This window comes from Daphnia pulex, chromosome 1, assembly GCF_021134715.1.
Source record: "Daphnia pulex isolate KAP4 chromosome 1, ASM2113471v1".
In the NCBI taxonomy this organism is placed as follows: Eukaryota; Metazoa; Arthropoda; class Branchiopoda; order Diplostraca; family Daphniidae; genus Daphnia; species Daphnia pulex.
In genome coordinates, this window is record NC_060017.1 from 4052434 (window position 1) to 4077825 (window position 25392).

Below are 25392 nucleotides of genomic sequence, written 5' to 3' on the forward strand. Positions count from 1 at the left end.
TCCCGTTCTCACCCAACCTCTACACCACTGCATGACACGTTTTACGTAATGATCTCCGTGACCTTCGATTGAAGGACATACAAACTGGCCTTTCCTTCTGCAGGTTGACGTTGCTAGGGATGGGTCTATAACAAACATTATTAAATTAATACAAAATGGCTATGGCTAAAAACTCACTTTATCCAAATTGACATTTAAGTCATTTGACTCGTTTCTTCGGTGAATGAATAAATCTTCCATTTCAAACCGCTTTTTTTGAAAATATTCCACTGCAAATTTATCTATAAAGTTTCAAACACATGATCAATCAATATTCATTTCATGATGTGCACACAGTTGACTCTTGATAGAAACCTCCTTTTCTTGGTCAATAAGTTCTCAAAAGTGTCAACACAATGCTTTGTCATTTAGTTACATTTAGAGGCCAACATTGTGTGATCGACCCAATGGATTGTGAACGGCACTGGCAAGAGATTTCGTCAATCTCCAGAACGTCTCCCTTTCAAATTAGGAAAATTAAATATGATGAAGTTGTTTTGTTCTCATCAAATAGAACAACAATTGACGCCCTTCAGTGAGATCTAGTGTTTCAATACCGAAACATTCAAAAAGAAGCTTGAAACAAATTTGTCCTACTTACAAATACACCAACGGCTAATAAAATCTGTAACAGTCTGCGCCAGGAATTGAAACTGAGCCGAACACGGGACTCCAACATACAAAATCTATATTGTACAACTCAACTACTGATATGACACTCCACGAAACTAAACATTCCATTATTTTCTCAGACAGGTATCATTTTAGAGTATGTTCACTTTCCTCAGATCGCTCAAAAAAGATTAGGGAACATTGAAAAATGGTTTTACCAACTATTTCTTGATTTCAAATGACCCGGGTTCGATTCTCACTCCCTTCACATATCCGATTGTCCCTCCTTGATGTCTTCCACTGCTCCCATGTCTATTTGCATATTATAATGTAATGTACTAACAAAACTACTAACTAAATCTTTCATGTACTAATGTTGTTGGAACAGCAACCTAACGACCAATGAAAATTTGACAACTAAAATTTCCGACTGCACCGATGAGCGATGATTTATTTTACCTCTTACTCAAGAGGACCGCTACATTTCCCTTGAATGAATTTGGCTAAATGTTAAAGTGAAAAACAGGCAGGAAAAGGAAGTGTGTACAGTCGTACGTACCTACAGTCGTACAGTACCTACTCGATTTACCTTAAAAGTACATTATTACCATTTCAGATTTCCTGTTTTCGTCACATTTTTGTCTTGCAATATAGTAGACCCTCTCAAAGACACACCTTCATAACACGGCAGCGATCACGTGGATAAAGGCAAGATCTTCCGACATGCTTTTACAAAATAAATTAAAGTAGATTGGAAAATGGACTTTCAAAAAGTCAAAATTCTCACAATTGACTTACTTGCTTTAGAATTATTCACTTTCGATTCAGCTTGGTCGAATGGCGTGGAAACATTTTATTAAATGTAAAAGCGAAGATTCATTTCTGGTTTCTGCATGGCAGCATTGAGCCTATTGAGAGTAATAATATAAAAACATTAAGAGTAGTACTTTCAACAGTACAGCTAGCAAGGGCACAGATCCTGTTCAGGGATTTTTATTGTTCTTAAACAAGACATTTCTGCAAAACCCTCCATTCACATGTGAGATGTTACGGATGAAAATCAATCTAAACTAAATTGAGAATACTGAAAGAACTATACCATTAAACTTGTCTCGCAGCCAAACACAAATTGGATCTCCTCCCAAAGCTACAACAAGTATGTCAATATTGTCTTTATAATTCCAATAGAATCCATCCACTGAGCGACTGAGCGAACACTGGCTTCTAAGCCTAAACAAATTTTAGGATAATTGTGAATACTACAGTTGAATACACTGAAAACAAATATCTTTACTCAATTACATTGAACAGCTAATTCCAGAAGGAGTTTTGCTGCATGCCTAAATGATAACAGTCTAGACACACCTACAAATTACTTTTCTTCAGATTGCTGCCCACCTCAAATTCCATCGCATACAATTAACTTGTTCCTGGTGCTCACAGAAAGAATGCAAAATCTTTCCATGATTATCAGAAAATTAGAAAAAACGAAATTCAGAACGCGAATCATCAAGGTTAAAAGAAAAAACGCGTGTGGCATGTATTCACTACAAGACACATATTAGGCCTACCTTTGTCGATTGGATCATGGACAACAGACAGCGACGGCACAAATCCTGAGAAGAAGCAAAACAGACCAAGTCTTATTTCCTCATCCTCAATCAAGAGGAGGAATTCGATTACCTACACTTGAGTGTTTATTTGAATTGTGTAGGATTCCCGACAACCAGTCAACCACGTTTTTCAAGGTAGTGTGGTAGTGTGGCAGCCATTGTTTTTAGGCCATACGTATTTACCCTTTCTTGTATTCCGTTTCGACGTTTCGTTGTCATGGCAAAGCTCGACCACTGCGAACACAGCGGCAAAATTCTGAACCAAAGTGGCGCGATTTCTGAATCACGAATTCACGATGACTTATCAAATCAAATAGGAAAAACGAAATACATTTAAAGAAATATTAAATACTGAAAAAAACTTATAAAATATCTGAAATTAAAACAAACAAAAAAATCTAAATGGTGCGTCATAATTCATAACACTGAACCATGCCCTGGAGCTTGGAGGAATAAGCTTTCCAGTCACCCAGTATTTGGGATATTTAAACTTATCGTGGTTCGCTTCGTTGTGGTTCAACCTGTTTTGCTTTGTACATCCTAAAAACTAATAATGCTATGTTTTCCATTTACGATCACTTATCTAAAGCTCCCACAGCAAAATGTTTCGTAATATTTGATGCACAAACCTAATAATAATTTTGCCCAAATTGAATTCAATCAAACACATTTTTATAGAAGATGTATTCAGCCAACTGGCCCATGTCAAATCTTACTCATTCATAAATTTAAAGATTGTTCATAAGCATAAATTTGTACATGGCCAAGTAAACATCAGACTTGAGTACGAGATTACAAATCCACATACATCAAGCATCCCTGGATTTCGTCGCAACCGGCCCATAGGATATGGCCAAACAATCCCAAATGGAGAAGAAAAATGTTATACACCCATCACACTAGTTTCCTTCAGAAAACTGCATGCAATTTAAGGAAAACATTTGCAATAACCAACTAAGCAAAAATGAAGAATACAACTAAAGCAATTCAATAATATGTTACTGATACAGTATCACCAACAGCATCCATGTCCGGATTTTCCGTTACTTCTTCAGCTGGTCTTCTAGAACGCTTCCTCTTGGGTTGACTCGGCTGATGTTTACGCATGTGAATTTTTATCAGATAAGGACTATGAAACCGCATCCCACAGTAGGAACATTCGTATGGTTTATCTCGAGTGTGAATCTTTTCGTGAGCGATGAGGCTGGCCTTTAATTTAAGAATTGAAAAACAAAATAGAAATTATAATTGATGGGGAATTTGAAAAAAGAACAACAAAAAAACCAATAAACAAAATGTTCTAACTTACTTTGGTGGTTAAACTCATGGAGCAAAAGGAACAGTGAAAACCCAGAGTAGGGTCATGCTTCGACTATTAAAAATTAGAACAAAAAATAATTTAGTCAATGTTTCAGCAATTGCACTAAAACCGCAATTTTTACCTGGTGATTCGCTAGATTCTGTTTCGTTAGAAATACTTTAGAACAGACTCCACACGTATACGTTTTCCCAGGATGGCATATTGCCATATGATCCTATAGATACAATAAATATGGAATTCGTGTTTCAATAACGTCACAACTTAACGGCGTCTAAACACAAATACCTTGAGTTGTGTCATATCCGAGTAAGTGAAATCGCAGTCACCCTGAGTGCAACGGACAGCGGCAGCCACACCTGTATGAGTGGCACGATGCTTTTCGTATGCCAGAATCCGATAAAATCCTTTTTGACAAAACTCGCACCGATAAATGACTACATTGGAGTGCCTTGCTCTGCAAAGTGTTTTAGAAAATTTAAATGAATAATTGTTCTGCATAAGTTCGACATTCGTAATCAATTATACACGCAGAAGTTCAAGTTAACGTAGGCAGAACCCAGTCCAGAAAAAAAAAATGATATAGGGATCAAACGAAGACAAATGCATTCAATTTATAGCTAATTACAATTACTTCATACATTCTAGGCTCGAAGAAATGTTCTGGGAATAGATTACCTTGATCGCGGTTCATTCGCGTTATCTGACCTCTGCTGCTCATGCTTTCTTCGGTAGTGCTGAACGTACGTGTCCCTGATTAGATAACGCATATTTTTTCAAAAAAAAAAACGGAAACATTAATAAGTAGTTGAGTTTGAATAAGGGGAAAGAACTTTGTTGTCAATGTTTAAAATTTCAATGTATCATAATAACCTGGCAGCATAAGAGGTCCCGCATATGTTGCATGAATATGGTTTCTCGCCTGTGTGAGTCCTATTAAATAATTTCAAATTAATTACTCGAAGAAACAAAACGGATTATTATAGCAATTAGGTTACCGAATGTGACGAACCAACGTGCCCTTTTCACGGAATTTCTTGTCACAATAAGTGCATGTGAATGGCTAAAAGTAACAAAAAAGTAAAAATCGATACACACTTAATTAAATGTTATGTTTTACCCTTTCATCTGTATGAACCCTTTCGTGAACTTCGAGTTTGTGTTTTTGATCACAGGTATAGCCGCAACTAGAACACATGAATCGTTTGGGTCGTTCAGTTCCACGATGGTTAATTCGAATGTGAGCGTTAAGATATGCTTTCAGCAAAAATGCTCGTCCACATAGATCGCACAAGTGCGACTTAATGCCGCTGTGAATCTTCAAATGGATCGCTAATCGAGAAGCCAGTACCATTTTGCCACATTGTTCGCATTGCGTTTGAGCTAAAATTAAAACCAAATATTTTTTAAGTAAGATAATGAAGACCGAAAAAAGTTGAAGATTAAATTTACGCCCAGATTTTTTCGTTAGTGGACACAGCTTGGCTGCCTCATTTTCTCGCTTTCTCTGTTCAATTTCCTTAGCCCTCTTAAGGATAGATCGAGCGATGTCTTTGTATCTATAAATCAATGAGGGATCATTATAGAATTTAACAATATTTACTAATGAACACCGGGAATGCTGATTAAATAATATAATTACTGTGTAAGGCGTTCAGAGAACATTCTGATTCTCATTTGTAGTTTTTGTTTTATTCGAACTTCCTCTTGTAAAAAATGTTTGGCCAGAGCTAAATCGATCTTGTCGTCGTCACTCTCCGTAATGCTTGCCACATTATTTGCGCGGCGTCCTATTCGTGCTTGATTTGTTTCATTCAACTGACCATTTTCGTAGTCACCTCCACCATGAAATAGTTGTGGTAGCGTTGGTTGAACAAGTGGTTTTCCATTTAGAGTAACATGGATTTTGCCTTTATGAGCTTTCATATTTTGGATATCATTCAGATTTAACATTCCCTTGATGTGGTTCGAACGCTGACGCACGATTTCACGACGACTATACACACGTTGTGGTCGTGAAACTAAGAAAGTCGGTTGTTTGAAAGATGTCCAGTCATGAACAAAAGGCTGTCCTTTGTTTGTCACTAAGGGATCATCATAATGACTCATTTCAAGGTTGGTTATATCAGGGTCAAAAGGAGTGTAAACGCCGTAACACCAAGTATGAGAATGATATAATGGCAAAGGATAGGTCGATGCACTACACTGGGTCACGGTGCGTTTGATCAAATTGTGTTCAAGCTCTTTTGGATGGGAGGTGATGCTGCCAGGCAACTGGGTAGGAAACTGCAATGTTACAGTTTGTCTATCTGGTACTTGTTGAACAGTCCACACATCTTCACCAACAACTCCATAAATGTCAAAATTATTTGGCGGCGGGTGGTTCTTAATTATGATAGCTTCGATTTCTGTTGGCATGTTATTAGCAGGAGGTTCTTCCAGGGAAGCAGACTGATAAGTTATCAAATCTATAGAAGTTTTAAGATGACTGCAATCTTCCACTTCTTCAACAGTTTCACCAATACAGGTGTCATCTGGATTCAGAACAGTTGTCTTAAATGTCGGTTGAGCTTTACTTTTGTTGCTGTAGATCTTTAGAGAACTTGAGAACTTTTCTGGAGTCTTCTCTTCATGCTGTAATGTATCTTGTCTTGATATGGGAATGCTTGATTGTGGTAAGATCAATTCTTTTCTAAGTAACATATGAATCTGATCAGAGCTTGCAATCAAAGAGTTATCTGTAACAGCTCTTTGATTGTCTTCAGAAGTTTTATCACTTGCATTTGCTTCTTCAATAATGATTTCAACTTCTGTCTCATTATCTCCACATAGTCCTGAACTCTGAAGATGGTCAGGCACAAATATATCAAATTCTTTAAGAATACTTAGAATTCTTTCCTTGCTTTGGATTGAACATAATAGTTTCCCAGAATAGATATATTCAAGAACGCAGAATACTTCTTCAAAGCTCAAATCAATTGAGATGCAGACATCCAATTCCAGCTCACAGTCAGGTAATAGAGCAGAAAAGAAAGGGCTGGCAGCTGCCAGAACACCTGTAGAAAACTTTTTTTATAATCACATAATAAAAGAGATAAAAATTTGATATTATGTGTTAGATCAAACCGTACTTCGATTAGCACGTAGCTTATTTTGTAACCCACAATTTTTGTCATTTTCAGTTGTAGACTGGCAGAAAAATGTGACATCCTAAAAAAATTTAAATACAAACATTATGTAATAATAATAAATTTAACGTGGTTGTTTAATTTTGATTTCATCATGTAGTTTTTAAGTTAAACCCAAACGGAAAAGCAAATACAAGAAAGTGAAATGTAAAAGGTCTCCAAACTTTCTTTAATGGAAACAATGGAATAAGAAAATAATCACAAAGTGTAACCAAAATGTGTTTATATGAACTGTTTTGATTCTTACTGTAAACTGTTCCTTTTTCCATCCATCCATTAACAAGAAGTGATGAAGACAGGCTCCATGATTTATTCCAACTATTTTGACTGGTCCTTCACTGCAAATATTTTTCTTTCTTTTAGACGCCATTGCAAAGAAAGTTGTGGAAACAATGGATAGACAATATCAAGCTTATTTTTCTAATCGTTCAAATAAATCGTTTAACTTCCACACCAAACATTCTTCAACACTAGAACCACGTCCACTAGAATTTCAAGGCCTACAAGATCCCTGTTTTCACATCACCAGCAAGGCAACAAGCAAACCATACCGCCAATGGCTAAATACGGTGAACTTTTTAGACCCAACCGTAGCGCGACTTAGTGGAGGTTAAACAAACTTCGTACTGAAATCCAAAACGTTGATGAAGTCGAATAAAATCCAAAATCTAGCTTTCTGGGTAAATGCTAAATAGGCCTATGTATCAAATTCAAATATACACTTTCACACGCATACGATTCACGCATTCGATTCATCATACACATTTCTTTATAACGTAAATTTCGCTGACCTGTTCCAATTAATTTCTATTCTTCACTATGCAAAGTTAATTAATTTTAAGTAAAAACCCTTCTTTAAAGAGATGTCGTCGAATTTTTTTTTGTCACCATGACGCATTCAATCCAGGCGTCGCCGCATTGAAGCATCGATCCAAAGCATAATCCCGTCGTTGGGGCCCACCGTCGAAACAGTCTAGGAAATGTTTTCTTACTAGTAAGAAGTTGGATCATATGTCGAGCTGTGATTGAGATTAAAAAACTATGTCGTTGTAATACTCCATCAAAGTTAATTTGCAATATGCATTTCACAATCGGGACTTTGAGAATTACGTGTTGGTGGGGAAATGTTTTTCTTCAATTGGTGATATTCATGATCGGACAAAGTGAAGTTTGTGGACGACGAATAAGTATTGAAACAACAAGAAACGACGAAATCTCCAACAACTTGGGCTTCAATACTTCGTCAAGGGAAAGTTCAATTAAAGCAACAGCTTTAACAAATGCAATTTCGGATAATCTCGAGATAGATGGTAAGTCGTCCCACACAATAACATATATTATATTAACTGCGGTTACAGTTTTATTTCAGACATTAGTTGCTAAAAAAGAATAGAAAGAGTTGCCCAACTATAGGTGGGATGGGTAGACCTGTGAAAAGTTGGTGTTTCCTTGATTAGTGTAAAGATTGTTATAACCTATGAACAGGACCACCACCACAAACATAATTTCTTTTTCTTTAGAACTTGGGCTCTGATGCATTTCAAGTCAATTTTTAGATTTACTCAAAAAATTGCAATAGTAAGGAATGAAATAAATCAGATTAATTTCTAGTCCACATGTGCTGCATCATTTTTAGTCGATTGAAAACAGTGGGGCTACGACGTAAAAATGAAGTAGCCTACAAGAAATGGTGAAATGAGCAGGCCGGCACAAACTGCACATCATTTTCACGACATTTAGGTTGACCATTCTGAAACCATCTTAACATTCCTGTTTAGTTGAACAATATGCAAGTGATGAACCAAAGTGATTCAATTACCCTTGAGGTTTGCTAGTTAAAATTCTATTCTATCCTATATCCTAATTAGAGAGTTTACTTGTAATTTACATCACATTCTACTACAGTGTATTGTATACACTACGGAAGCATGAACTTTAACTTAAGGACGGGGCTCTTCGACTTTTCCTATGTCATTCAAGAATTTTTTTTTGTGTGTGTGTATTAGGTTAAGCATACGAAAATAATTCTTGACTTACCATATGTTCCTATACCTAAAATTATTTGTTAACGAGATATTTCAATTTTCTTTCGGGAAAATTTGAACTAGGGGGGGGGGGACACCGTGCCATCTAGGAACAAAACATGCAAGTTTGAATGCAGATGGCCAGATACACGTAGTCATCGGAATTAGTGAAGTCAATGTAATTTATAACCTCAAAAATAATTGCAAGAAGGAATTATCGTCATGACCTTTGTTCATATCAATGATAATAATCACTGTTAATAAATCTTCTGATAAATATTTAAGTTAAGTATTTCAAAATCACAATTGAAAATCGTTTTTTTGAAAACCGACGCACGTAATTTAGATGCGGAAAAAATATTAAACTGTTGTCAAATATGAATGTATGTATGTTTGAATGTAAATGAATTAAACATTAGGAAGTTAGGGACTATACCAAAAATGTGTCCGTTGCATCCGCGAATGTTAACAGGTCTCTTATGGCGGCTTGAAAGCTATGATTTCCTAAATCGTCGTTTAGGCGGGGTCATTTTTAAAGTTCAAACTTCTCTAAAAATTTTGATCAATAAAGGAAAAGTGAAAATTATTATTTTTCGTTATCTTTTCAAGATAAATATGACTGGTACCAACCGCTACTAAGAAACTGTCGACTTCATTTACCCGATGAAAAAAATATCATCCTTTCATACTATGGGCATCACAGTTCTATAGCGGTAAGTAATTTGTTTTTTTGGGCAATCTAAGGCCGGTTGCCCTTACTTGTTCTCTTTGCTTGCTGTATAGTGTGTGTGTAAACTACAAACAAGTTAAGCTATGCATCTTTTGAGTTATTTTATAGTGAGTAACTATTATTTAAAAAATGGTTTTTATTTTTCGTTATAAAGGCGGACGCAATTATTCCTCATGGCACAACTTTGGTGGCTCGTTGTCCTGTTCTTGGAAAAATGAAGCTCTTGGGTGCTTTTTCCATCCAATGTTTCAATGGGAAATGGAGTGACAAACTACCAACATGTAATCAAAACTAGAAAGGCTTGGCAACTTTCCTGTAGAATCTCGATATAGCATCAAATTATTGGAACGTTAATTTTCTGGGTGATCAAATACATATCCACGTATATATATATTTTGTTATTTTGCACAGTGAAACTTTAGAGGTGAAGTTGCCAATCATTTGAATTACTCTAGACATATTGGAATTCTTTCGTAGCTAATTAAAACATTTGTTTGCAGGTCTTCCAACAACCCCTTCAGATGGCCTGTCTGCATTCGTTGGTATAATTTTTGTTTTGTAACACCGCAATTTAAGTAACGCTATGTAATTTTTTAATATCATCAGCATTATAAAACGCTTTAATTTCTCTTTGTGATTTTTCTAAATTCAAGATGATCATCCGCCAACAATAAAAACCAATATCCCTACGGGTTCTGCCGGAGAAAATGCTGCTGGAGAACTGTAATTGAGCCTCATTTGATTCATTGATTTTTCTAATGACTTAATAAAGAATGTGATTTTTAGGGTCGTTCGTCCACGAAGTGTTGTGCACCTGGATTGTATTTTTTACAGAAAATTAGGGAACCCCCGATGGACTTGGAAAAAGTCAAATAACTTGACGCGAAACCACCCCTTTGGTCTGAAATATTCAATCTAACATTTTAATTATTTAATTGATAAAGGGCGTCCATTTTATTTGGAAATTAATTTAGAGTAGCCTGCCTGTTTTAAAAATTATCACTGCCTCTGTGCGTGGTTTCAAGTTTCAACTGTTATAAAATAAATAAAAATGTTAAAAAATCTATAAATAATTTTAGGTTGGGCAATTGCCCGCGAAGAAAGACTCTGGCGTAAGTATTCGACGTACTGAAGTTTAAATTGGTTTCAAATAAAATCAGCTAAAACAAATTAAAAAAATAAAACAGGATTTCGGATTTCAATTTTCTCCATTCAAGCACGTGACGAAGGGGAATATACTTGCACTACTCCCCGTGGACATAACAATAGCATACGTATCGTTGTTCAAAGTAAGTTTGTTCGCATCTATAACATCCTCCGTTATTAAATTTTAATAATTTGTTCTCCAATTTTTGTAGCAATTCAATGCCCTCAGCTTGCTATGGTTGAATCACCTCTCAAGGCTGTAATCGAAGGAAATCATGCTGGACAGAAAGCAATTTATTTATGCATGGATGGATATAGGTTGTTAGGATCAAATTCTAGTGAATGTCTCACTTCTGGTAAAAAAAAAAATTAGTTGATCCAATCATGTAAATTAGTAGTATTGTATCCATAGGTTTGTGGTCTGAAACTAAACAACCGGTGTGTGAATTAATTCAATGTCCTTACGATATGGATGGTGCTGATCCTCGCTTAGAGTTCGACTTTCTTAACGGAGTGGGCTTTCAAGCAATGGCAATTACAATATTTTCCTTTTTTATTGAAGAACAGCAATTAAACAAAAGCGTTTTGATATAGGTGAAATTTTCTTGTCCACCTGGCTATCAACTTATTGGACCAACAAATGCAACTTGTCAGAAAAGCATGAACTGGTTTCCATCTCCACCTTCATGTCAAGGTATTACATATTTCTTTAGGATAAGCGCACATTTAAATTAACATTCGTTTTACTTCAAATTTCACAGTCGTAGAATGTCCTGAATTATTGCCTCCACTGAATGGCCGGTATCTATTTTAATTCGATGTCGTTGAAATAAATTTAATTAATGACGTATTTATAAATGATTATAAAGGATCAAAGAAAGTGGCAGTAACCACTTTGTAGGAGATGTTGTCAAATTTTCGTGCAACCGTAATTTTCAGTTGCTCGGACAATCCGAAATTTCTTGCATGGAAAATGGAACTTGGTCTTTTTCGGCTCCGCAGTGTAAGGCTTATCAATTTATGTTTAATTATGTGAGAAACCCGAAACAAATTGTTATTCTTTCAGGTCAGATGTATTGTAGCCATCCTGGTTCTCCAACGTCGGGATTTATAGATCCAAACAATTACATTTATGAAATTGGAGCTACAGTCCAAGTTGGTTGTAATTCGGGATTGAAATTACAGGGAAGGAAATGGTTGACCTGCCAACAAGATGGGTCATGGTCATCGACAATAGGATTGTGTATTAGTGATTTTTGACCTTTTGATTTACCTTATTTTTTTAATTTCTAAAAGTGTGTCATCTTTTTCAATTAAATGATTGTCTTTGTAGTTTGAAATTGTTTTTAGAAATCTGTTTGCTGTTTCTACATTGTCATATTTTGTGCCCTGCTGCTGTCGTTGAGTGTCGGTTTAAATGTGTATATGTAAGTTTCACGATGTATACTCGTTGCAAACAATATAACCTACGGTGTAAAATAAGAAAATAAAAACAATGAAAAATTCAACGAGGAATTTTGTTTCTTGGCTTTTTTTTCTTGCTATACGACGACGAGGTACCATCCAAAGGCTGCATCATTCCGAATCCGTACACAGTTGAACCCCTTTTGCCCGGCAAGAATGCGGTGCATCTATGCTATTTCAACCTGCACTAGTATAAATGTAGCACAAAAATCGCGCGAGTTTGCTGGGAGCTGCTTACGAAGCTTGAAAAACTCGTGTAATTTAGTCAATGCACATTATTACTTTGGTAATAAAATTTCTTACAATTATTTTCGGTGAAATAAGACCCAAAAAAAAAAAATTTAAAAAAAATAGCCGCAGAGCAGATAATATTGACATTTCCACAATCTATAAATAGTCACCGTGTGTAGTATTTAAGATGGCACTGTTTCGTTCTCGCAGCTGAAGCCCTTGCGAGCTCGCTTTTGTATATACAAGTATTTGCTTGGAGACAATACCAAAAATATTCAAAATCATATCTATTGGGTCTCCCCGCCTATATTTAAGTCAATGTATAGTATAGGCCTATTAGTTACTATTAGTTGCAGGATATGTCGCCCCTAATATAGCCCAATTAACTTTTATGAGGAAAACGATGTCCGGAAACATTACAACTTAGTTCGCTAAAACACGCTTGGTGTAGTAGATTCTTCAACATTTCAACATTCTTATTTATCAAATAAAATGCTGCTGTTTTTTTTAATTATTATTATTTCTGGCTCACGATCTTCTGGGAAATTTAAAAAGTTTGAATTTCCCGCTCATATGAAAATCATTTGCGATGATGAAATCAAACTAGATCATACAGTATATGCGTCTGTAGATTTCATATGGGAAGTCTCACTTTCACATGGGGGGGGGGGGTGTATAGGACATTTGTACCGGGACATACTTCAGCTCGACTTAGCTAAGAAATAGTTTTGACGGTGTATATTATGAGCCAGCAACAGTCTTATTCAATCACCAAGGCTTTTTAGATTTGTTTGAAAGTGAACGAATCTAATAATAATACAAAGAAAGCGTGCACCAATATTTATCTGAAAAGCAAAATAAATAACATCAGATCATCAGCATACTAAAAGAATAGCAGATTATACTAATAGCCAAAACAAGAAATTGTCTTTCACATAAACTTTCTCTTTTTAACCAAATCGCTATAATTATACATCCGTTATTAAAACAGTGAATATAGCAAGTAACAGACCTAAACATAGTGAACTGTCATGTTTGGTTTCTATAATTGTGTGATGATGCCATGATGGTAAACAGCTTAATACCGGTTTTGCAACTTGTTATACAACAACTGATGTAGCTAGCCACATATAGTTAAAATGATAAGAAATCGCTTGCATAGTTGCTGTGTTATAAACTATCTTCACAAGCCAAATGTATAAGTATTTGTAGGTACAACTATAGCGTGCATGAGGGAGGGTGGGTGGGGATGAAGATTTTTCTATACGGCACGCATCTGATGATCCCCACATCAGCTTGACTGAACTGAACGTAAAAAAAGAAATGACCCTGCTCAATTCAGGAATCACGCCAAGTATCGTCCCGGCTTGGCCTGGCGATGGATGGATGGATTGCCCGGATGGTAACGTATAGTGGAGTAGAGAGAGAGCTCACAGTGGGGGGATCAGTAAATGGGAAAGAATCCCTTACTATATCTACAAGGACTAATGTATTATTTATAAATTGACGATGAGGTATCAGACGGCCGTGCGGCCGAGAGCCAAACTCTACAATAGCCAACACATTTTTGCCTCTCTGCTGCTGCTGCTGTTGTATCCTCTCTGTCCGCCTCTCTCTTTTTGACTTGGAGTTTTTTTTCCACTTGTTTTGCTCGTTTCGTCTTTCTTTCTTTCTTTCTCTCGCCCGTGCTGATGTGGATGCATGGTAGTACTGCATGATGGGTAAGAATCCAGTTTGGGATTCTATCCAGTATTAGGGCGACAGGCGGTCCTGAAGTCCTGACGGAGTGGATGCTGGAAAGAAGAAGAAACAGGCAGCAGTGCAGCAGCACAGGACCAAACGGAGCGAAACCCGATCAAGACCGAAATAACAACAAGTGGAGCGCTATGGTGGGGCTGCTGTGCTGCTGTGCTCATAGACGCTCATCCGGGAAGATGAGGGGGGGATAAGGTGGGAGGGTTTGGTTGCCTTTATACTCGTCGAATGGAATGGCGCTGGGCAGGATGGGCAGGCTGGGCTGCGGCTTCTGCCGGAGCAACACCATCCTTCGCTGGCCAACCACACAAGTTTCTTGCTAACACAAACAGACAGGAGGAGCGGTGTGCGGCTGCTGCTGCTGGGGTGTATATTGGCGACCAGGCCAACTAGAATAGTACGACTGCACATATCCGCCGCGAGTCGCTGATGGGCCGTTCTTGGCTGGAATCAAAGATGGCGTCGGCTTTAAGATACGTCGTCGTCGGCCCATCGAGAGTCACTGGTCGGCAGGTCCGGGCCGGTGCTTGAACACACATCACGCAAGCTCCCTCGTCTCCTGAATATCCGTTTAATCGTGGATTTCTCTGACTGTTTTTATTTACCGCCATCCGCCCTGCTGCGTCCCTCACTACTTTATTGGATCATCCAACTCTTCACTTGCAGCTGAAGAACATTTACCTTCGTCTGACCCTAGGCTCAACTGGTTGCACAACACCGAGTGAGCAGTGGCGTCAGAGAGAACAACTCGACATCAACCAACCGGACATCGTCGGCTGCGGGTTAGCTCACAATATCCTCCTCTCACAACATCAGTTGCTCTCTCTTCTCCTCCCTCAGCTTATATAGACGACGGTGCCTTAAGACAAGATCCGCGTTTGGTCCTTCTTATTCCTGCCCTGCTCCTGCTCCTCCTCCCACTAGTCCGTTTTGGCCTATTCTAGGAGGGAACTCGAAAGCTGGAAATATATAGTATAGAGAGGCTATATAGTCCGGCATCACGCTCTAGTGTTAGGTACGTTACTACTACTACTCTAGTATCTCAAGCTGCTGCTGCTGCTGCTGCCTGACACCAAGTGGTGAGTGCGTTGCAGTGTGTGCTCGTCGGCCAACAACAACGCTGTGGCTCGACCAGTTAGTCCGCTCGAGCTGCTGCTGGATAACCAATTCACTTACTGCGGGTCATTTAGGCCATCGTTGGTGCTTTTTCGCTTCCTTCCTCAGACTATTGGGTAAAATTATATTAAATGCAATTTTGATTATTAGTAACCGAATTAAATTATTCATCAGCCAGAGAAACAACATTTTTCGATTCAAATTTTCAAAGCTTTTATATTCTTTTTCCATCTTCTTGATCTACTGTATGCGAGCAAGCATGCTTGACTTTCTTTCGAATTTTTTTAAATACGCTCAGTTATTCAATTTGATTAGCGGAATAATTCAGAAAAATCTGCAACATTTGTTTGGGGGGTTTAAAACGCGTTATTTAGTTTGTTGCAAAATGTTGAATTTCTTTGCCCAGAAAAGGACTCGACCGAATCCCCAACAGCTGATTGGCGAGTAGAAAATAAACTTATGTACAACAGCGTTCAAAGAATAAAGTATAGCGCTGATTAGCGTGGGTCAAGAAATTTCTGTGGAAAAAAAAACAAAAAACAAAAAAAAAAGGGCTGAGATATTTCAATTTTGACTCGATGCCAGAACCTGGTTGCTAGATCAGGTGCCAGGGCAGCTCTACTCTCTACCAGCATAGTGCTCAGCCGAAAATATATCGTGCTCCCCCCCCCCCCCCCCCTCTCTCCAGCAGCTGTCCTTGCTTTGCCAACCGCCGTTTTTAAGCCAATTACCCAAAATACCACACGTTCGATGTTCGACACCATCCTATTGGTAGGGTGGAGCATATCGTATCGCATCGCCCATCTGTGTAAGTGCACGAAGCAAACATCTGTTTGATCTTCGATGCTGCAACAGGGTAGGTCGCGGCAACTTCACTTTCCTTCAAGCATTTGACATTTACTAGTTCATTTTTAAACAGGTTTTTTTTCTTTCAATGTTCAGCCGTTTATTTATTTAAGAATTTTTGAATTTTTTGATTATTGCCGCGCAGCGTTAATGTTTCTGTAAATGTGTTAGAATTCAGCACTTTATGCAGTAGAGCGAAATCTTTAAAAATCGAGAAAGCATGGGAAAAAAGCGAAAATATAAATTTATGGAGAGTTAGAGATGTGAAATTAAGAATTTGGCACATCAGTTCCATTTCTAAAAATGAAGCTGAGCGAAAATAAATCGCCCGCCGCAGATGGGGATTGGTGTAGAGCACGTGACTGGGTTCTCCAATCAACTTCGTCCACGAAATTCCCTTCTCGTCCCTTCTTCAGTTTCCCTTAGGGCCAAAACCGGGTGCCTGTGCGACTTCATTTGTTTCACATTTGCTCACTCACATGACGTATTTCTTCATGAAACATGTCACTACTATAACCCAAATTGTGAATGCTCTATAGTTGTTACTGCTGCATGTTTCAATCATTTTCTAATTGAAGCTTCGCATTTCCGACTACCTTGCAAGTGCACCTGACTGTTCATTCTACTTCTGGAAAGTCAACTAAACTCGGACCAATTGAACTTCGCAGCTGGTATCACATGGTTTTTAATTCAGACCCACGTTTACATCCTGTAGCACGATCACGCACATGAATTTACATTGAATAACCATAGAAGTTAGCCTTGATTTTATTCTAGAATTTTTCCACTGGATATGGATTCTGTTTTACTCAAATTTTCTGTGCATGGACTACATTTGTTTCAATTACTTTTTAGTACAATGATTGTGTGCTGATGTAACCATTTTTTTTACTTGTGTTATCTAATTTTTATTATTTCCTCATTTCAGATATCTGTGGCCAGCATTGACAGTACCACGGTACTACATTGATACTTCACCATGGATGACGCGTTTACAAAACCGTGGGAGGATGTGACGGAGTACTTCAGAGTAGACCCTGAACGAGGTCTTGCTATGGAACAAGTCAGAAGTTACCAAGAAAAATATGGTCCCAACGGTAAGAAAATCTTAAATTTTTGAAACCTAAAGGTAGTAAAAAATATTACCAGCAAAAATAATTTTGATGGCTTAGTTGAAAGCTTGTATAAAGCAGTTAAGAAAAGAAAAGGTGTTGCTGAAGTTTTGATGTAGAATCCACAAATGTAATTCCTGCAGTAATTAATATAAAGATTTTAGCATATTTGTTCATGAAGGATGGTAATATTAATCAATTAAAAAGCCAGATAATTGTCTCTACAAATGCTAGGGCTCAACCTAGGAAACTATGTTTAGCTTCTGTGTAGTTTGGGAAATCTACCCTATTGCAATATTTAGAGACAATCCAAGTTGAGCTTCTCAGAGTGTTAAAAATAGCAGAGCAATGGTGCCTGGTACTGAAGCTCAACAGCAGGCCTTCCATGGCTGCTTGTCTTGTCTCTCTTACTCTTTGCCAACTTGCATTCCATTTCTTGTCCCGTTTCTTTGCATTCCGTTCTCTATGCCTTTTGCATCGTCGTATGATGGCTTCGTTTTGCCATGAAATGTTTTAGCAAACTTTTGCAAGTTTGTCGCCGTATCATATAAATCCCAATGAAAATCGCTGGAATCATATTAATCATGAATTTATTATTCCTATCTAGAACTCCCGGTTGAAGAAGGAAAAACCCTACTTCAGCTGATTTTAGAACAATTCGACGACCTTTTAGTCAAAATTCTGTTGATGGCCGCTATTATTTCATTTGTAAGTTTGATTGGACAGCGATTGCAGTGACATTACTCAATAGCTCTTTTCTTTTTCTTGCGCTCTGTTTGATTGCAGGTTCTGGCCTTGTTTGAAGAACACGAAGACGAACTTGATCAGTTGACTGCATTTGTTGAGCCTTTCGTTATTCTACTGATTCTCATCGCCAATGCCATTGTTGGTGTCTGGCAGGTATGACTCCATTCCAATGGAGAAAATAATAATTAGCCGTGAATGGACAATTTGCAAATAACATTATCGATTTATAGGAGCGCAATGCTGAATCCGCCATCGAAGCTTTGAAAGAATACGAGCCTGAAATGGGCAAAATTGTTCGATCAGACAAAGCTGGTGTTCAGAAAATCCGTGCTCGTGAAATCGTCCCCGGAGATATCGTAGAAGTCTCAGGTAACTGCGTGAAACTGGTGCTGAATCGACGTACGATGACATTTCCACCCTCTTTTCTCTTGCAGTTGGTGACAAAATCCCTGCTGATATTCGTATCATCAAGATTTTATCTACCACTATTCGTATTGATCAGTCCATTCTGACTGGTGAGTCCGTTTCCGTAATCAAGCACAGCGAGCCCGTGCCTGACCCGAGATCGGTCAACCAAGACAAAAAGAACATTCTCTTCTCTGGCACCAACGTTGCCGCCGGTAAAGCCCGCGGTATCGTCATTGGAACTGGATTGAACACCGCTATTGGCAAGATCCGTACTGAAATGTCGGAAACCGAAGAGATGAAGACCCCCCTCCAACAGAAGTTGGACGAATTCGGCGAACAACTGTCCAAGGTTATCTCAGTCATTTGCGTCGCCGTCTGGGCCATCAATATTGGTCACTTCAACGATCCTGCTCACGGTGGATCATGGCTCAAGGGTGCCATCTACTATTTCAAGATCGCTGTCGCTCTTGCCGTCGCTGCCATCCCCGAAGGTCTTCCAGCCGTCATCACCACTTGCTTGGCTTTGGGTACTCGCCGTATGGCCAAGAAGAACGCCATCGTGCGATCATTGCCCTCCGTTGAGACCCTCGGTTGCACATCCGTCATCTGCTCCGACAAGACCGGTACCCTGACCACTAACCAAATGTCGGTTAGCCGCATGTTTGTTTTGGACAAAATTGCCGAAGACGGAAACCCTCTGCTCCACGAGTTTGAAATTTCTGGCTCCACCTATGAACCTATCGGAGAAGTCACCATGGACGGCAAGAAGATCCGCCCCGGAGATTTTGAAACTTTGCACGAGATTGCCACCATCTGTATGATGTGTAACGACTCTGCCATTGATTTCAACGAACACAAGCAAGCCTTTGAGAAAGTCGGTGAGGCCACTGAAACCGCCCTCATCACTTTGGGTGAAAAGTTGAACCCCTTCAACATCAGCAAAGTCGGACAAGATCGTCGTAATGCCGCCATCGTTGTCCGCCAGGATATGGACACTAAATGGAAGAAAGAATTCACCATGGAATTCTCCCGCGATCGCAAGTCTATGTCATCTTATTGCGTCCCCCTGAAAGCCACTCGCCTTGGAAACGGACCCAAGATGTTCTGCAAAGGTGCCCCAGAAGGTGTTTTGGATCGTTGCAGCCACGTTCGTGTTGGAGCCCAGAAGGTCCCAATGACCCCAGCCATCTACAACAAGATCATCGAAGTCACCCGCCAATACGGTACCGGTCGCGACACTCTGCGTTGCCTCGCTTTGGCCACTTTGGATACCCCTCCTAAGATCGCTGATATGGACATCTCCGACTCCAACAAATTCGCCTCGTACGAAGCTAACATGACTTTGGTCGGTATCGTCGGCATGTTGGATCCCCCTCGCAAGGAAGTTTTCGACTCCATCGTTCGCTGTCGTCAGGTACCAATTAACGCCACAGCATTGGTTTAAACTGTGTACTAATTTTGTTTTATGTTCTCAACTGAATTAATAGGCCGGTATTCGCGTTATCGTCATCACTGGTGACAACAAAGCTACCGCTGAAGCCATCTGCCGCCGTATTGGTGTCTTTACTGAGGAAGAGAGCACTGAGGGCATGTCTTACTCTGGTCGCGAATTCGACGATTTGTCCGTTGATGAACAGCGCAAAGCTGTCGGCAAAGCCCGTCTCTTCTCCCGTGTCGAACCTTCCCACAAATCCAAGATCGTCGAGTACCTTCAGAGCATGGATGAGATCTCTGCCATGACTGGTGATGGTGTCAACGATGCCCCTGCCTTGAAAAAGGCCGAAATTGGTATTGCTATGGGTTCCGGTACCGCTGTCGCCAAATCGGCTTCCGAGATGGTTTTGGCTGATGATAACTTCTCCACCATCGTCGCCGCTGTTGAGGAGGGTCGTGCCATCTACAACAACATGAAGCAGTTTATCCGTTACCTCATCTCTTCCAACATTGGAGAGGTTGGTTTTTATCTTTAAATCACTGGCCATACAGCCCAATCTGAACGAGTGAGGATATTATTATTATTAGGTCGTCAGTATTTTCTTGACTGCTGCCCTTGGCTTGCCCGAAGCTTTGATCCCCGTCCAGCTTTTGTGGGTCAACTTGGTCACTGATGGTCTGCCAGCCACTGCTTTGGGTTTCAACCCCCCTGATTTGGACATCATGAACAAACCACCCCGTCGCGCCTCTGAGGGTCTCATTACTGGTTGGTTGTTCTTCCGTTACATGGCCGTCGGTACTTACGTCGGTGCCGGCACCGTTGGTGCTGCCGCTTGGTGGTACATGATCAGCCCCACTGGACCTCATCTATCCTACTACCAGTTGAGCCACCACTTGCAGTGCACTCCCGAAAACGAGGCATTCAAGGTGAAATCTGCCAGTGTGTACTTTGGTGATACATTGTTGACTCATAATGCCCTTTTGTCTTTGATACGCAGGGAGTTGATTGTGCCCTCTTCCACGATCCCCACCCCATGACTATGGCTCTCTCTGTCTTGGTGACAATTGAGATGTTGAATGCTTTGAACAGCTTGTCAGAAAACCAGTCTATGCTGGTCATGCCACCTTGGTCCAACATTTGGCTGATTTCGGCCATTGCTCTTTCTATGACTCTCCACTTCATGATTCTCTACGTGGAGATTTTGTCGACCGTCTTTCAGATTTGCCCGTTAACCTTGGATGAGTGGATCGCCGTTGTGAAAATATCTCTGCCAGTCGTCCTGCTTGACGAAGTGCTCAAGTTCTTCGCTCGCAAATACAGCGACGGTGAGAATCCTTTAGCTCATTGCCAGTGGATAGTTCTCTCTTGGGTCCTCTATGCGGGTTTATTGTACCAGTTTCCGCTTTGATTGGGTTACCTAACCCCCCCCAACGTCAGGAAAGCCCGAAACATTCGCATTTCTCATTCCACACTTTTGGTTTCTCTACCAACCACTCCGATTCATTATTAAGCCATTCGGCTTTTCTCCAAATTTAGACTATAATTTACGACTAGCCGATTGCAAGTCTTAAGCGTATGCAAACAATGATCACACGGCTATTAGGTTTTTTTTTTGTTTTTTTTTTTAAATCATTATTATTATTACCACAACTTTTTTTTCTTTTTTTAAATAATTCTTAATAAAATTTCCCTTCATCTTTCCTTGTCATATTGTGTGAATCCCTCGGAAACTTATGATCCTTTTCATTCTCTCACAATGTATCTTCTATCATGCTCGTAAAAAATCCAGGTAAGATAGCATAAAGAAAGCATGTGCACTTGTAATTAGCCCTCTTTCCTGATTGTAAACCTAACCGTTTGGATGGGGCGCTCGAATCAACTCCAAAAATGTCACTTGGGTTCTTGTTCCAGGTAGCAAGCCATTTGGCCTTACTTCTAGTGTTCAACTTAAAGCCTGAGTGAATTGCCGGTTTGCTTTCTTGAACACAGGCTGAGCTCTGACGAGTCCGAAACGATTTCCCCTTATCTTTCTCCGTGTGTTAAGCCATTAACCAGACTCAAATGCCTCATCACGTGGTGCGTGTCTGAGCTCGCTACGCGTGTGTCTCTGAGTGTGTGTGTGTGTGTGTGGACGCGTTTGTTTAGGTCTGATGCAGGATTCATTCTTTGATGAAACTCTTCCGTAGCATAGTCTTTGCCTTGATTCTGATTTACTTTCTCTCGTCATCTATTTCATATATCATTACAGACAGCAACAACAATTAAGTGAAAATTTGAAAACTAATGCGTTGACTTGTGATGCATTTTTGTACATTCGACCGAACTATTGAAAAGGAATACAACTGAAGAGTGGAACAAATCAGTTGGGAACAACCAAAAAAACAAAACAAAAACAATGTGCATGTTGTGATGCTTGTATCAATCATTTTTAACATGTTAACCAAAACTATTTTTAGTTAATCCAAAGACACAACACAAGTAGGTCTAACAACAGTCTCTTGGTCTGTAACTAAGACTTTCTCACATCATCTGGAAGCCGGTAAGCCAAAACGTGATTTTTTAAATTTTCCCCCGTTGCATAGGAGTTGAATCAATAATAGTTTAATTACCGTGTGACGTGGTCCCTAATGTTTTTCGCAATTATTCGTTTTCTCTTAACTCTAGTTATTGGATGTTAAAAGAAGCCAACCATCGGAAGCCTTTTTCGCACATTCTTCTGATTTCCTGATTTTCACCAATCCGACCTTCAACGTCCCCTGCATCTCAAACCGGACATTTGTCCCCAAATATATCCCAATTCTAGGACTTTTCCCTCGATAACTGTACCCTTGGCTCCCACTTCAGCTATAATTTTTTTCCCCTCCCTTTGACTCTGCAATCCCGCCTCTCTCTTTTTTGTTTTCTCCTGCTGAAGCAAATGGACACGTAAACTACATTTCGTCACAGGTGTAACCTGTGAGTATTGACATCGAGGGTTTATCAATCAGGCATGCGTCACATATTATTTTATCAAGTTTCGCACAAGCTTTTTGGCCTTGTTACGTAACACACTTGGCACTCGTCTCGAAAAGCAAATCTGATTAATTTGCCTGGCGTCTTTCACCGCTTTTTGTACAAAGCTTATATAAATAGTGCCGGTATGTCGTTAATGTTTAAAAAAACGTAATTAAGTTATTCTGTCGGGAGCAAACATTCGGGTCAATGTTACTGGGTACACAACGCGTAGTCAATGTTTCTTTAATTTGTTACTTCTTAATGTTTTACAGCGAGTAACAAATTTGATTACATTTGCTTTGTCTACGTGTAAATAGAACCTATGGGGCTGTATAAGCAGTCGGCATTGTTGGTATTAACACCTGTATCTAGGGCTTACACTAGGAATTTGAGAAAGTGAAGGCAACACATACATGTCTGTTGTCGATAGGATGGCACTAAACCGCTACTTGATTAGTCTGGATGGATGTCTTGCGTCATGGGAAAAGTTGTCAAGGTTCTTTTACTAACGCTGTACACTTGTGCTATTTTTTCAGCTCCGGTCAAGAAGGATTAAACATCATCCGATCCAGAGATGGGCTGCGCGCTCGAGTGACTCCACCCTTCTTGCGACAGCAGGAGTGTATCTTGTTGTTCACCCTGCTGTTAACTTGCTGTTATGTGTGAATCCCTTTTTGTTTCTCTCACTCCTGCTTTCCCATTTTCGATTTTTCTTTACTCTACAAAAACAAATTTTGTTCGGTTGGGTCAAGTATGGAAGGGCCTTGCAAGCAAACATTAGCTGGTTTCGCCCACCTTTTTTCTTTGTTTTTGTTGTCGTTTCAGCGCCTTTCCCTATTCAACAATCAGTCATCACCGTTTGACAGAATTTGATCCTTTTATTTACACATGTGTAGTGCCTTGCGCATATGAAAGAAACTTCCGTGTAGTCGAGATGAAACGCCTGAAAACAATCGAAACATGAGTAGTCTGATATTGAATGAGGGATTCGAGTTTTTCAAAAAATTTTACCGCGTCAAAATCGTGCGTCTTATCCCCCATGTGGATAGCTCATTCACACCCCTTCTCTTCCAACTTTTACCTTCCTAAAAATTTTAATCACGATGTCACCAGGTCGTTTAAATACTTTTTATGTGTGCAGTTGACTCTTTCCCTCTGTTCCCACCTAAAGTAAAGTCATGTGGCCTCTTCTGCTCTCTAGTCAAAACTTCAATAAACAATGTCATTAAGAAAAGATCGACTACCACTGGGTAGTTGGCCTCAACACCTCAAGCTCCAGTTCGGGGTGAAGCTAAGGCAGGCGCTTTTCTGAAGCGTTACAAATTTCTTATCCACCCAATATTTCTACTGTCTCCACCCCAACTCTATAAAAGTTGAAGAAATAAAAAATGGTGCCAACCAATAATGTTTCTTAATTATTCATTTCGTTATGATTACAAACAAAATTACACGAATGGTAGGCCATTACCAACCAAAATTACCTGCATTGTGTCTTATTTGTACTTTCACTTGCACATTGGTTTCACAGAAAAATAACAGCTCAGCTATACATCCTCCAATCAAATTTATTTGTCAGCAACAACATCTTCACTTTTTTCCCTTTCAGGCACACCACTATTTTGTTTTTCTTCTTCCTCCATACTTTCTGCTTCATCAGAACTGCTGTTTGATTCTTGTTCTGATGTAGTTTCAGTTGTTTTCTTTTGTTTCTTACCAGCTGCTTTCACGAGCTCTTTCTTTTTCAGTCGTTTGGCCCTTTTCTTTGCAGTTCTTTCTTCTGCCAGCTTTTGATTATTTTCAATTTTTTGCCTAAAATCTTCATCTTTTTTATCCTGTAACACATTTTAAAAAGATATTATAGTTCTCATATTAGATCGTGAAATACTACAAGCAAGACATACTTTTTCAGACATGATTTGGATGTGTTTTTGTCTGGCATACTCTCTTCTTCGGATGTGACGATAAACATGGAACTCTCCACTTCCAGCACCAGCACTAGAACCCATTACATTTCTAACAAAGTCAGGAGTATCTGGTGTTGATTTCTTCTCTTTTGGTCTTTCCGGTAATTGTACTGGCTTCTCCTACAAGGGATCAGTCATTAAAATTGTTATTAACATTCCAATTAGTACACCCTCAACAGATAACATATTCAAGCTACTTTTAAGAAACATGCAACGATATTACTAATTGATGTGTAATGTAAATATCTTACAGGGTTTTTCATAAGACGGTCGAGTTTCATTCGTTGGTAATCGTATGTGTTTTTTATAACTACAACCTCTTTCGGTTCGCGAATTTTCTTCTTTTTTTCGGTCGAATCAGCCATTATACAAATCACTCAAATAAGGAGCGTAAAACCAATCTCACAAAAGTAAAAGAGTTGTTCGAAAAAGGAACAAGTTTGAATGATATGGAAACGAGGAGCTGTTAATTTATTGTGCTTTCAGAAAATTCACCGGAGTTTTTTTATGTCACTCATTCACAATTGTTTTTTTTTAAACTCACCTTACTAGTAACTCGAGGCTGAGAGCTATGGTGGAATTCGAAGCCGATTCCGCCAAGGGATATTTGTTTTGTAGCGCCATCTCTGAAGCTTGCCATCGCTTTCTGT

At 39.2% G+C, this 25392-nt stretch overlaps 4 protein-coding genes and 1 long non-coding RNA gene across 16 annotated transcripts; 2 read left to right on the forward strand and 3 right to left on the reverse strand.

Annotated features, from left to right (window-relative positions):
* Window positions 1-85: 85 nt before the first annotated feature.
* Window positions 86-2424, reverse strand: LOC124194059. Of its 2 annotated transcripts, XR_006874587.1 has the most exons (5): window positions 2223-2424; window positions 1450-1559; window positions 1260-1377; window positions 178-281; window positions 86-125 (listed from the first exon to the last, which is right to left on the reverse strand). It is a non-coding gene; the product is annotated as an uncharacterized LOC124194059 (long non-coding RNA). The 2 variants fall into 2 exon arrangements; XR_006874577.1 differs by lacking the exons at window positions 86-125; window positions 178-281 and having other exon boundaries at window positions 1188-1377; window positions 2223-2421.
* A 507-nt stretch (window positions 2425-2931) lies between these two features.
* LOC124194066 (zinc finger protein 567-like) lies at window positions 2932-7624 on the reverse strand. Of its 2 annotated transcripts, XM_046588095.1 has the most exons (12): window positions 7018-7624; window positions 6714-6792; window positions 5225-6638; window positions 5035-5141; window positions 4703-4965; window positions 4581-4645; window positions 4456-4515; window positions 4261-4335; window positions 3871-4039; window positions 3707-3799; window positions 3574-3636; window positions 2932-3473 (listed from the first exon to the last, which is right to left on the reverse strand). In XM_046588095.1, exons 1-12 carry the CDS (start codon window positions 7138-7140, stop codon window positions 3252-3254), a joined length of 2733 nt encoding a protein of 910 aa, XP_046444051.1. In that variant the 5' UTR covers window positions 7141-7624; the 3' UTR covers window positions 2932-3251. The 2 variants fall into 2 exon arrangements, with proteins under 2 accessions (XP_046444051.1, XP_046444042.1); XM_046588086.1 differs by having other exon boundaries at window positions 4703-5141.
* A 224-nt stretch (window positions 7625-7848) lies between these two features.
* LOC124194079 (locomotion-related protein Hikaru genki-like) lies at window positions 7849-12178 on the forward strand. The gene is made up of 14 exons (XM_046588109.1): window positions 7849-8080; window positions 9404-9507; window positions 9679-9805; window positions 10025-10066; window positions 10178-10247; window positions 10311-10423; window positions 10604-10636; window positions 10712-10813; window positions 10883-11026; window positions 11083-11201; window positions 11265-11364; window positions 11432-11471; window positions 11540-11673; window positions 11737-12178. The coding sequence occupies exons 1-14, from the start codon at window positions 7849-7851 to the stop codon at window positions 11928-11930; spliced, it is 1554 nt and encodes a 517-aa protein (XP_046444065.1). The 3' UTR covers window positions 11931-12178.
* A 919-nt stretch (window positions 12179-13097) lies between these two features.
* On the forward strand, window positions 13098-24180 carry LOC124194108 (calcium-transporting ATPase sarcoplasmic/endoplasmic reticulum type). 10 transcript variants are annotated; one of them, XM_046588202.1, is made up of 10 exons: window positions 13098-15352; window positions 17011-17179; window positions 17802-17902; window positions 17981-18094; window positions 18172-18310; window positions 18376-19763; window positions 19837-20301; window positions 20372-20710; window positions 20782-21109; window positions 23315-24180. In XM_046588202.1, the coding sequence occupies exons 2-10, from the start codon at window positions 17062-17064 to the stop codon at window positions 23332-23334; spliced, it is 3012 nt and encodes a 1003-aa protein (XP_046444158.1). In that variant the 5' UTR covers window positions 13098-15352; window positions 17011-17061; the 3' UTR covers window positions 23335-24180. The 10 variants fall into 10 exon arrangements, with proteins under 10 accessions (XP_046444158.1, XP_046444146.1, XP_046444179.1 ...); XM_046588190.1 differs by having other exon boundaries at window positions 13098-14902; XM_046588223.1 differs by lacking the exon at window positions 23315-24180 and adding an exon at window positions 22449-22734.
* Window positions 23784-25342, reverse strand: LOC124194180 (PRKR-interacting protein 1 homolog). The gene is made up of 3 exons (XM_046588250.1): window positions 24994-25342; window positions 24680-24862; window positions 23784-24610 (listed from the first exon to the last, which is right to left on the reverse strand). The coding sequence occupies exons 1-3, from the start codon at window positions 25105-25107 to the stop codon at window positions 24344-24346; spliced, it is 564 nt and encodes a 187-aa protein (XP_046444206.1). The 5' UTR covers window positions 25108-25342; the 3' UTR covers window positions 23784-24343.
* Between the last annotated feature and the right edge of the window lie 50 nt (window positions 25343-25392).